The 12,639-nt window shown below is 52.7% G+C and overlaps 1 protein-coding gene across 6 annotated transcripts in view; it reads right to left on the bottom strand.

The window, feature by feature from the left end:
- The window catches only part of ABTB2 (ankyrin repeat and BTB domain containing 2), a 202,564-nt gene that overhangs the window by 23,307 nt on the left and 166,618 nt on the right, over positions 1-12,639 (bottom strand). For all 6 annotated transcript variants that reach the window (XR_014837087.1, XR_014837090.1, XR_014837088.1 and 3 more), the window contains exon 4: positions 597-749. Coding sequence is in view for 2 of the 6 variants with exons in the window: in XM_003122881.6 (XP_003122929.2) it covers positions 597-749 (153 nt within the window). In the remaining 4 variants the exon portion in view is untranslated. The remainder of the gene's footprint in view (positions 1-596; positions 750-12,639) is intronic.

Here is a 12,639-nt window from a genome sequence, read left to right as displayed (position 1 = left end):
CTGGAACCACTTCAGGAGGCCAGTCCAATCCAGGGGAGGCACACTGGGAAGGAAATTAAGAGCTCGAGCTTGGGGCCAATAGGGCCTGGGTACAAATTCGAGCATGGTCACCTTGCAAGCTGAGTACCTGTGGCCAAGGCCCTGTTCCTGCTGATCCTTAGCTTCTCTACCTGTCACATGGGCGTTATAGCCCCCCTCCTCTGAAGCTGTCAAAGGGACCAAGAAAATGCACGGAAGGAGGATGGGCTCAGCGCCACACCCGTGGTGGTGATCACCGGAAGAGAGAGCCCACTTCTGCTGTGGACCCCAAAATATCCTGGAGAGTCAGACTGTGAGAGCTCTCCCACCCAAATGCAAACAGGAGTCTGCTGTGTGCGCCAGACCAGTGGCTGCAGGAGACGCATCAGAGAGCAGCCAAGGTCAAAAACAGCCCAGTTCTAACAGGTGGGCTCTGCGTCCTTAGAGCAGCTCGAGCGAACGGGCTGCGGCCCCTGCTTGCTGCCCCCTCTTGATCCAAGAGGAAGAGGGAGCAGAGGGTCTACCCAGGGCTGGGCATGGAAGCTGGGCCCCCCGCCTCTCTCCTCCCGGTTCCGTACTTGAGCTGCCGGGGCTCACAGTCCAGGCCGGGCAGCAGCAGCCGGGCCGCCTGCCGGATGTCGCCGCTGTCCACAGTGAGGCTGCGGCGGTGCTCTGCGTAGGTGATGGCCACGCGCATCCACTCCATCAGTGGCGGCAGCAGCATGAAGGGCCTGGGAGGCAGCAGAGAGAGAGGGTCAGGCCTGGGCAGGGTGCTCGCTGAAGCACAGAAGGGAACCCCCTTCAGGGGACAGGTGTGGAGGCTGGGGGCTCAAAGCCCTCAGGCCACGAGGTGTGGAGGGGACCCGACCTTTCTCCCCACAGAGACCCCAGTCTGTCCCATTCTGTAGACACTTGGCTGTGAGTCAGAGGGAATTCCTGCCATGGCCCATGAGCAGAGCCTGGCAGGGGAGAGGTGTTAGGTGGCCAATGAAAGAAGGGGTTTGGCAGCATGTGGAACTGGGGACTCCTGCCCCCTCCAAGGAATTCACACGGGGTCTCCAGGTCCCCTCTCTGCAGAGGGGAGAGGCTGCCTGCCTCCTGGGTGGTGGGCTGCAGAGGGAAGAGTCGAACAGACCCAGGCTGCAAACCCAGCTGTGACATTGGCAGCTGCGCCCTTTCATCACTGCAGACAAACACCTTGAGGCCGTTTTCTTCTTCATTTGCGAGGCAGGGCAATCCCCATTTCTCAGGGTCGTTGTGAGGCCAAAAGAGACCATGCATGGGGAAAAATCCAAAAGAAAACAAACAAAAAAAAGGAGACACCATGCATGTCACACTACAGGTGGGTGGCTGATAGCCACTCCCTCCGCACCTGGCACACAGGCTGAGGTGGGCCTACATCACTTCCTGTGCGAGGCCAGGGTGGCCCCGGGCCTGGTGCTCCAAGTCCTTCCGGGAGGAATGGTCCCAGGACTGTGTCACACCCGGAACCATGGCTACGGTGTGGGGCGGCTAGGAGAAGCCAGGGGGAGGGGTTCGGCAAGGTCTCCGAGCGACACACTGAGGGGGCACCTGCCACAGGTGTTCTTTGTGTCAGTGGGGCATCATTTGCACAGGAGGTGACTAGTGCCCCCTGGTGGTGAGCAATCCTGTGGCACTACCACTTGGGGCATGTTCCTCCCCTCTCCAAGCCCCCATCAGGCTGGACTCCTGCCCTCCGCCTGTTCTGGCAAGTCTCCCACCATAAAGACCTCGGAAGACCAGTCCAAGCCTAGCAGATCCCAGGCCGCAGAGGGGTCCTGACAGCTGGTCCTGGCTTCATGCCTGCTGCCCTGTCCATGCTTCCTTTTCAACTCGTCCAGGGGCTGCAGCTGAGCCCCCTCCACACGCCACTTCCGCCGATACCCAGGGCCTCTTGTGTTTTAGGCCCTTCTTTCCCCTAGACATGCCAAGAGGTACCCTGTCCAGGAAGACGACGTCCATTCTCTCTCAGCTCCTGAGTAAATCGACTGCAGGGAGTCACCCAGAGACTGCTCTCACGTGACTTGTCTCGGATTCCAAAAGCTTAGGGCATCCTCAAAGTGCTCAGAGCTTCTCTCCTTGAGGGCAAAGGATGCTTTCATTTATTTATTTTTCAAACAAAACAATCGGGAAATTCCGCTGTGGTGCAGCAGGTTAAAGACCTAGCATTGTCACTGCATCAGCTTGGGTCACTGCTGTGGCAGGGGTTTGATCCCTGGCCTGGGAACTTCCACAGGCTGTGTGCACAGCCAAAAAAATAATAACTAAATAAATAAACAAACAAAATAAACAGTCAGATGAGATTCTTGAAGGTGGTTCATTTGGGAGTTATTCTGATGTTCTGGTCCTGTCATTTCAGAAAACATACCTAAGTTTGAGTCATGTCACTGATGTGCTCTGTATACCAGTCGCTGTGGTGACGAGACAGCCCCAGGCTGGGAAAGCCTCGAAGCCCTGACCTTCAAGGATGCCCAGAAACTCACCCCAGCCTACTTTCTAGCCCAGGCTCATACCTTTCATCAGAACTCACCAGACAACCAGGCACTCATGGTTTTCAAGTCCATCCTGCCTGTTCCCTCCTCTTCACGAGAACGCCGCAGCTCTCACCTCTGCCCGTCCCAATCCTCTTTACCCTTCAAGGCTTAGTTCCCATGTCACTTCTTTCTAGAAGCTTCCCAGACTCCTTCTCCAAAGAAAATGATCCCTTCCCTCTCCAAGATCTCTTAGAACTCTATTCCAGAATGCATGTGTCTCAGCTTCCTGACTACACTTTCCCTCTTCAGCACAGGATCGATGCCTTCAGCATCTCTGATTCTCCGAAACATGCCCGGCACGGGGCCTAGACACCACAGACCCTCTATACACCAAAAGACTGCAAGGATGGCTGAGCATCAGGAATGCAGCATAACGCACCCAAGCTTTCAGTTCTCTGAAACTAACGTCCCGTTTCTGCCCAGAAAAGAAGGGCACATACTTCTCAAGGGCACAGAATGGATTTGGAGTGGGAAGCCAGGACTCTATGGGGGGAGCCTGTAGACTCCAGGAAGGAATAATAACCCATTTTGGAATTACCCCCCCTGTTAACAAGATCTTTCAAATGCCCGCTTGAATTCCCCCCAGATAGTTTTACATTTATAATCTGTACACTGCAACGCTACAAGGCAAGCTCAGAGACGTATTTCTACATATCAGTCCTTCTGATTCAAGGGGAAGCCTTTATCTAAATCACTAGCACTGAAGACTGAAGCATAAACAAAAAGACAGTTCGGGGATGTGCCAGCCATCCTTCCCTATTGTGGCCAACAGCCAAGACAAAGAGCCAAGTGCAGCCATGAAAGCTCTCAGCAGCATCTTCCAGCTGCACCAGGGGAAATCCAAGAGGGAATTCAGGCAACCATGAAGTCTAATCAGATGGTGTCATGATTCATTTTCCTGCCTTGTGCCTCTTACAACTTGGCACATGAAAAAAATGCATTATTGATAATTGGTGGGCAGTTTACTGGGGCTTGGTTCATTCTGCCTCCATTTTTACCATCTTAGTTGGGAACATGGAAAATGGAAAACTACATTTCCCAGACTCCTTTGCAAATTAGGCCTCATCATTAAGACACAGCCACACGAGATCTGGTAAATGGATGTGAGACGGAGGCCACTTTTGCAAGCCAAGTCATAAAACATGAGGTCTTTTTTTCCCCTCAGAACATCCCAGGGTCTATTTTCTACCTTTTTTGACTCCTTCAGAAGCAGCAGTACTGCTATGGAAGGCCAAAGCAAAAACTTTTTTTTTTTTTTGTCTGTTGTCCTTTTCAGGCCGCACCTGTGGCACATGGAGGTTCCCAGGCTAGGGGTCTAATCGGAGCTGCAGCCACTGGCCTACACCACAGCCACAGCAACATGGGATCCGAGCTGTGTCTGCGACCTATACCACAGCTCTCAGCAACGCCGGATCCTTAACCCAATGAGCGAGGCCAGGGATCGAACCCACAACCTCATGGTTCCTAGTCAGATTTGTTAACCGCTGAGCCACGATGAGAACTCCCAAAGCAAAAATTTCTTGATTCCAACTTCAATCCTAAAGGCAGCTCCCAAGGTTATCTCAGAGGGTGTAGCCCCCCTGATGACAAGTTTTGTATTGTCCTCAGAGTCATTCCTGGAGGTTCAGCCTTGAACCTGCTCCCTGAGCCCTTCCAACGATATCTTTGGCACCTAGTTCCCACCTTAAATTCCTTCCTGGAGTTCCCACTGTGGTGCAATGGGATGGGAAGAGTCTTGGGAGCGCTGGGACGCAGGTTCAACCCCCCAGGCTGGCACAGTGGGTCAAGGATCTGGCATTGCCACAGCTGTGGCTTAGGTCACAACTGCAGCTCAGTTCTGATCCCTGGCCTGGGAACTCCATATACTGTGGGGCAGCCAAAAAAAAAAAAAAGAAAAAGAAAAATCCCTTCCTACTTAAAAATTCCTAGGGTAGTTTCTGTTTCCTGAATTGTACACTGGTTAATATCCTCAACATACAAAAACCTTGCAGGGTTAAGACTGTCTCCCTGCTTCTAGGGTGGCGGCTGGTACCCACCTGTCCATAAACAGGGCTACGCTACTGCAGCCCCCAAAATGACCTCTTCTGGCCTTCCTTCTTGGCCTACCCACCTTCCTGACCCATGGCCTATAGGAAGATAAAATGAGAAGCAATTCATGAACTTTCTCAGTTAATATCCTTCCCTTGGCCTGTGGGTTCCAGGCTACCACTTCCTTTCTGATAATTTCATCTAGCCCACCCGTCATGCTGAGAAGCTGGCCTGCATTACTGGACATTCTGGAAAATCCCTAGAAAACTCCCATCTGCACCAGTCCTGGCTGTGTCCTAAATACGGGGTGAAAAGACTCCAGAGAAGCAAGGCTGGGAATGACTGATGACACATGGCCCCCAGGGTCTCTGCTTGGTTCCTTCCCAGGGAGAAAGGGCTGTTTCTCTCTTCTTTCCTCCCCTGAGGCTGAGTTTGGCTGCAAGCCACTGATTTTCCCCTTTGCTGGGCCTGGCACCTTGGAATAGCGGCTCTCAAGCGCCTTGGTCTCAGGACCTATTCTGTACTCTTACAAATGACTGAGGCCCCCAAAGAGCTTTTGTTTATAGGTGTTGTTCTATCACTAATTACTGTATCCGACATTAAAACAGAGCGTTCAAAGAGCAGCAGAAGCTCTGAATACACAAGCTCCCATCCCATCAGCCATCAGAGTGATACTGGGCCCGCATGTCACATGGCCTCTGGAGAACTCCCCTGGACACTTGTGAGAAAATGAAGGAAAAGGCAAATAAGACTTTATTATTATGAAAATAATTTTGATCCTGTGGATTCCTGGCGTCCCCAGACCACACTCCGAGAACCACCGCCTTAGATAAACATAGCAGATCCCTAAGGCAAAGCTGCTCCCAGGTGCTGGGCTGGGATTCTGCCCCCGTCCCGACAGTTCTAGAGTGATGCATGGTTTACATGCATGTTCTTGGTCTCAGGCTCTGAGGATCCTACACGGATCCTCGCTGGGAGAAAGTCTGAGTTTCTGGAAGCAACTGAACTGGCTCTATAACCTCGGGTAAATCATTCCCCAAGGTTATAGTTCATGAATTTCTTCTCATTTTACCTTCCTATGGGCCTGGGTTTCTTTTTTAAATTATTCTTATTTATTTTTTATTTTTTAAGGCCGCACTGGTGGCATATAGAAGTTCCCGGGCCAGGGGTTGAATTGGAGCTGCAGCTGTGGCCTAGGCCACAGTCACAGCCACACCGGATCCTTAGCCCACCAAGCGAGGCCAGCGATTGAACCTGCATTCTCAGAGAGATAACCTTGGGTCCTTAACCTACTGTAAGCCACGATGGGAACTCCGTGTTTTGCTTTTTTAAAGATTGGGTTAAATCAGTGGTTTCCAGACACTTTCCATCATGAGCACCCCTTTTGCTGTGATTTCACAGCCCCCACATGACAACAGCTGTACCTACTGTACCGTGGTCTAGACCATGGGCTCTGGAGGGTGACTGCCTTAGGACGGAATCCAGTATACACACAATGAATTAAATTGTGATTCTCTGCAAGTTACCTTATTCCTTAGCCTCAGTTGCCTCATCAGCAAAATGGGTATAAGTAATAAGGCCACCTCACAAGGCGGCCGCAAGTATGTATATAAACTACTTAGCACAGAGTTTGGCACCTGGTACGTCATCGGTAAAGGTTAACTATCACTACCATGTTAGGGTCTGTTGATAGAGAAACATAATAGCAGGAAAGACTCTAGGAATCTGGTCCCATTAAACGCCTCAGCTCCAGCCTTCTTCAAGTCCAGCCAACTCCCTCCCCTCCCCCCTACCTCTCCAGCAAGTATAAACATGTAAAGCTTGCAAAAGCCTGCCAGCCAGCTGCCCACCACCCACTCCACCCCAGCTCATAAAACGGAGCAACAAACGCCACCACTATGTCAAATGCGATCACTATGTGATCTGGAAACTGTTTCTGGCAGTGCAGGCCCTTGGCCTTGACCGTCAAGAACCTTGAACAGGGGAAGGGGCGAGGACAACACAGACCCAGGGGCTGCTGGGTCAGGACCATGCAAGGTGGTGAGGGGGTGGGCATGAATGACTTTGAGGGACTTGTACCCCCAAGTGCTGTCGGAGGCCAAACCTCAAAACCACCACACACACGCAGGCCAATGCATCAGTACGGGCTGCTATTCTGACAAACAAAGCCACTTAAAAGGGTCACTGACTGGGAACATTTGTCTTTGTGTGCATAAAATAACAACTAACGTCATGGGGGGGGTGCATAAAATACACCAAAGAAAAGGGGTCTTTAACAGGAAGGGGAGTGAGAAGAGGAAATAGAAACCCAGTGAGGTCCAGTGTCTTCCCCAAGGTCACTGAGCCACTGGGCAGCAACAGGCCCCCGCCCCGCCCTGCACGTTGTGACTCAGTTTCACTTCCTCTCTCTTGAAATTAATCATTTAGATAAGTCTGAGTATATCAAGCCAACAGTCTCACAAGATCCTTCAACAGGACCAGGCCTGCAAAAGCCATTTTTTCCCTTTTAAAATAAAAAAAAAGAAAGAAAGAAAGAGAGCAAACTTCTTAAGGTTTTGGTTTTAAGAGGTCCCTGCAGCCTGGAAAAAAAAAAATAAATAAACCCTGCCCCACTCAGCAAGCGTATGATTTACTGGGATCACAGTCCTATAAGCGGTGTCTTAACAACATGAAACAGGAAACGCCTCCAATTTCCAGCTCAAAGCAGGCTCTGTTCTTCCCCGAGGTGGGTAGGGGCCTCAGGGAAACAGTAAGGTTGGCAGATGGGGCACAAGCCTGTAACCAGAGGCCCAGGCACGAGAAGGCTCTGTCCCTCTGTTCCCAACCAATGGGCCAAGTCTGGTACGTCCCCTCTGTGCCCCCCCATGAGGACTGGGGATAAGTCCTCAGACAGGCAGACCCGGGAGGTGCCCACCAGCTGGGCGGGGCCTCGAGACCCAGCCTGAGCTCAGCCCTGAGAAACCTGGGCAGTGGTTTCTTTTTTCTTTTCTTTTTTTTTTTTTGCTTTTTAGCTCTGCGCCCAAGGCATATGTAACTTCCCAGGCTAGGGGTCCAATTGGAGCTGCAGCTGCCGGCCTGAACCATAGCCATAGCAACTCGGGATCCGAGTGGAGTCTGTGACTTATGCCACAGCTCATGGCAACGCCTGATCCTCAAACCAATGAGCGAAGCTAGGGAGCAAACCTGCGTCCTCATGGATGCAAGTCGAATTCGTTTCCACAGTGCCACAATGGGAACTCCCTCGGTTTCGTAATTTCCACTGTTGGCTGGGAGCACAGAGGGGTCTGGGGTGCCAGCCTGGCTCCCAGGGCTTGGGTTTGGGGAGGTCCATGATGCCTTAGGCTTGCTCCCTAAGGAGACACTTCCATCACCCTGTAAGCTCAGTTCACTCCTGGTCTAGAAAAGGAATCTAGACCAGCTAGACAGAAGCAGATGATGGTCAAGGGAGGGGGTGGCCAGAATGTCCCCTACCTTCAGCCCTAAATTCTTCCACCGACCCTGCCCCGCCTTCACTGGGAGCCACTGCTGAGCACTGGGGTTGGGGATGGGGTGACCTCTCCCCTAATCCATCCTTTCAGAGACCTTGCTGGGAAGCTTGCTGCTCCCACGCCCCTCCTGGCCATGCTGTCTGGGCTGAGCCTGGCAAGTGGCACCATCAGGAAGCGGCCAGGATTTTCCCAATCAAGTGACAGCGCTTCAAGAAGAGGCTGCTCTGGGAAGGTCAAGGTCAGCTCTGCTGTCTCAGCTCGGAGGCCCTCACCACCGGGCCCCCGAGATTTCTGGAGGCCACGGTGGCCTAACCCCAAGCCAAACAGGGAGAATGAACCAACCTTGTCCCAACCGAAGTCAGATTCCACTCCCAGCACAAAGGCAGCGATTCTAGTCCGGTTCACATCTTGGACTAATTACTTTTCTAGAATTGCTTGGTAAACCAGAATGGTTTGGCCCAGCTTGGAGTCAGAGCTGGCAGGCATCTCTCTCCTGACCCCGAGGCCCATCTTCTCTGGCAGCCTGGCTGCCTCAGACCCCGCAGCTGAGCCCTGGCAGAATCTCTGCGTGGGGTCAGGTGACTTTTGCGAGAGGTGGGGCTTCGGGGTTTCTGTGGGAAAAATACACTTTTCTTATTAAAACCCATCTGGTACAGATTAGAGGCACTAGAAAAACCTCCACTTGCCCAGATATGCATATGGATATAAATTTAGATGGCAACCCAGTCGTGATTAGCTGTCAGTGATTTTCCTGCCGCCTTCTAGTGGCTGCCCCTCAGGGAGCCTAAATGTAAGCTGCAGGATTCGAGGCAAGTGGGTGACAACTGGGGCATCCTGGCCTGGCTCCCAAGGCATCCAGGACTAAGAGGACAACACGACGAACGTGTACAGAGGATTTCCTAAGCACCTAGCACTGTTTAAGCCCTTTACATCTGTTGACTCAATTAATCCCCATTTCTGGGGATTATGAAACTGGTACTATTTTGTTTTTGTTTTTTGTGTCTTTTAGGGCTGCACCCGCGGCATATGGAGGTTCCCAGGCTAGGGGTCCAATCGGAGCTGAAGCCGCTGGCCTATCCCAGAGCCACAGCAACATGGGATCTGATCCGCGCCTGCGACCCACACCACAGCTCACGGCAACACCAGGTCGTTAACCCACTGATCGAGGCCAGGGATCGAACCCGCATCCTCATGGATGCTAGTCAGGTTCGTTAACTACTGAATCATGACGGGAATTCCTGAAACTGGTACTGTTATTACCCCCAGTAAACACATGGGAAACGGCAGGCTGGACAGGTCACACACCTAGTAAGTGGCACATCTGGGATGTGGTCCCAGGCAGGGTACCACCTGTGTCCAAGCTCCCAGATAGTACACTCTACTGGCACTCAGCCTAGTGAGCTGGCCCTAGCCTTCATTTTCCGGACCCTACCCCACCTATTTCATCTCAGGGGTGATGAGTTTTAGGCACAGCAACCATGTCATCTGTCACCCATGCTGGACCACTTTTGAGAGGGAAAAGGAGGGCTATTACCAACAACACTGGGACAGGCGTAAACTCTCAGTGTCTCCAACAAACACAAACACCTCGGCACCCTGGCACTTGGGTAAAGCACCCCTGCCTGGCTCATGTGTCCCCTCTGGGCGGTGGGAGGGCCTCTCTGCCCACTCGCCCAGGGCCTGCTCTCCATTCTGCCCTCAGCATTGCACCCTCACGGCACCTGCCCCACTTGTAATCATTTTGCTTATGTGGGGTTTTTTTGTCTGCTTTCTCAATCAGATTATAATTTCTCTGAAGGCGAGAGACTGTTTTACTCACCAATGGTGCCCATCCCTCAGCACAGAAGCCTATGTTAGAAACTCAGTCTTTGAAGGAGTTCCCGCTGTGGCTCAGCGGGTTAAGAACCTGACATAGTGTGTCCGTGAGGATGTGGGTTCGATCCCTGGCCTCGCTCAGGGGGTTAAGGATCTGGCATTGCCTTGAGCTGTGGTGTAGGTTGTAGACGCGGATCTAGCATGGCTGTGGCTATGGCACAGGCTCCAGTTGCCGCTCCTAGCACCTGGGAATTTCCATATGCCATAGGTGTGGCCCTAAAAAGGAAAAAAAAAAAAGAAACTCAATCTTTGAATTCAGAAATGCATAGCGCGGCATGTTTCTCTCTCCTGGAGGCAAAGCCCTCTGGCTGCTAACATGTTTTCAGGGGTTCATTCTTACCCTGCAGGGCTCCTGAGCTCTAAGTTAGGCGAATGAGTGTGTGACATGGGGAAGTGTTTTGTCTTCAATTCTTAGAGGCTGGAGCTGGCTTGGGCATTACGGAAGGGTTCTCTTTGGGAAAAAAAGCAACCATTCTGATAAAGAGATAACCATGTCACAGGAGCATTTTCTACCGGCGAAAGGCTGACTGGGGCAGCTCAGCTGACTGGGGCTAAGGCAGTTTCTGGGAGGGCAGAGGGGATGGTGGGTGGAGCTGTCTCTGGGAGGGAAATGGCAGGTGTGGTTCTGCAGATGTCGATGTGGCCTAGCGCCACGATGGAGCGGATACAGCCATCTGTCTTCGGTAACCGGGCCCGACTCCAGGGTGGCATCTTATGTGGGTGGGATGGTACAGATTTCAGGGGAGACTGCATGTGGGCCACCACCCCTCCTGCCCTCCCCCAGGGCAGGGAGGGCTCTGGGCTCTTCAAGGTCCAGGGCATCTATCTGGCCCATTTCTCAGGCCAAGGCTCCCTGTGGGGTGGCCAGGCTGGCAGCCAGCTGGTCCAGCAGGCCAGAGGAGCGCTGCTTCTCACGCACCTGGAAGCAGCGCTGTGAGAGGGGGGCCTCTCCCCGCTTGGCTGGGGCGTGGCTCCCTTGGCCTACCGGCCGCACCTCACCCACAGGGCTCACTGCGGCTTGAAGGTGCAAGAGCCTCCGAATTACCCAGGCTTGGCGTCTGTGATGGTTGACAAGAGACCACAGCCCTCTCACCATGCAGCAGCCAAACAGGCGAGGGCCTCCAACCTGTTCAAACACAGGTTTGAACGCCCCTTCTTTTGAACACAACACTTTCACAAACACGGTGAGGGGACCTGCCACCACCCATTGGCCTCTGCCAACAAGTCAGGCTTGGGAGGACCCATGGTTTAGCTGTCCTGCTTCATTGATCCCACATACACCTGCTGGGTGGGGTGGGGTCTTTCATGGAGAGTCTCTGAATAGCTATTCCTCTCTGGATTCAGCTGAGTATAATCACATGGCATTGGCTTTCCCCTAACCCTGCAATCTAAGGCAGAGAGGTGAGCCATTCACACCATGAGGTAGAGTTTCCAGAAACTTCTGGGAGGAGCCTGGGGCTCCTGAGGCCTGACAGAGATGCACAAACGTAAGGGTGAGATTTCCGACTGGTAATGAGTGGTTTTGACCTGAGCCATGGAAGGTGGTGCACGACGACCCAGCCAGCGAAAAAGGCTTCCAGGACTGGACCCCGCTTTCTGCACCCGCAGCCCAACTGCAGCTGCAGGGAATATTCTAGCACTGGCTTCTGAGCAGCAAAGCCACATTGCTAAGATCTGCTGAGGGCCTACTATGTACCAAGTAAAGTTGAGGCCATTCTACAAACATTATCCCCTAATACAGCCACCCTACAAGGAGGCCTAATTATTAGTCTGTATTTTACAAATGTGGAAACCGAGGCTTTGAGGGGTTTGGACACACATTCAAAGCACATAGCCAGCCAACGGCAATCTGTCTAGCTCTAAAGAGAAAGAGATTCTGGGAGTTCCCGCCATGGCGCAGTAGAAACAAATCCGACTAGGAACCACGAGGTTTCGGGTTCGATCCCTGGCCTTGCTCAGTGGGTTAGGGATCTGGCATTGCCGTAAGCTGTGGTGTGGGTCACAGACATGGCTCGGATCTGGATCTGGCATTGCTGTGGCTGTGGTGTAGACTGGCAGCTGCAGCTCCGATTAGACCCCTAGCCTGGGAACCTCTATATGCTGCAGGTTTGGCCTTAAAAAAAAGACAAAAAAGAGAAAAAAAAAAAAAGAGAGATTCTGGAGTCTTTCCTGAGACCAAACTGCCACATATGTAATGCTCTGAGCCGGAAGGCAGGCGCAGGGGAGGAGAGGCTGCCCCAGTGTGCCACTTCCCCGCTCTGCACAAACTCCAGCTTTTTTTTTTTTCTTCTTTTTTGGCCACCCCATGGCATATGGCGTTCCTGGGCCAGGGACCAGATCAGAGCCGCAGCCGTGACCTCAACCCACTGTGCCAGGCTGGGGATTAAACCTGCATCCCAGTGCTCCCAAGACACCACCGATCCCATTGCACCACAGCGGGAACTCCCAAACTCTAGCTTTGGCACATACAGCTTCATCAGTCCTGAAGGCAGCAGGGGCGGATGCTGGGCTGGGCCCCAAAACCCCAGGGGGACACTCCAGAGCTCTTAAGTGCCTTCTTCCCCCAAATCTCAAATATGAAAGCAGCAAAGGAGGCGGCTATCAGAGGCGGTTGGTCTCGTGGGCGGAGGGAACTCTGGAGAGCTGGCTGGCAGGCAAGTAGGAGCAGGCCAGAG

This window comes from Sus scrofa, chromosome 2 (genome assembly GCF_054392235.1).
Source record: "Sus scrofa isolate SSC_HxYL_T2T_F1_AM1 chromosome 2, Sscrofa_HxYL_maternal_Yorkshire_Landrace_v2.0, whole genome shotgun sequence".
Classification (NCBI taxonomy): domain Eukaryota; kingdom Metazoa; phylum Chordata; class Mammalia; order Artiodactyla; family Suidae; genus Sus; species Sus scrofa.
The sequence above is the reverse complement of the archived record's forward strand: the minus strand, read 5'-3'. Positions and strand labels throughout refer to the sequence as shown.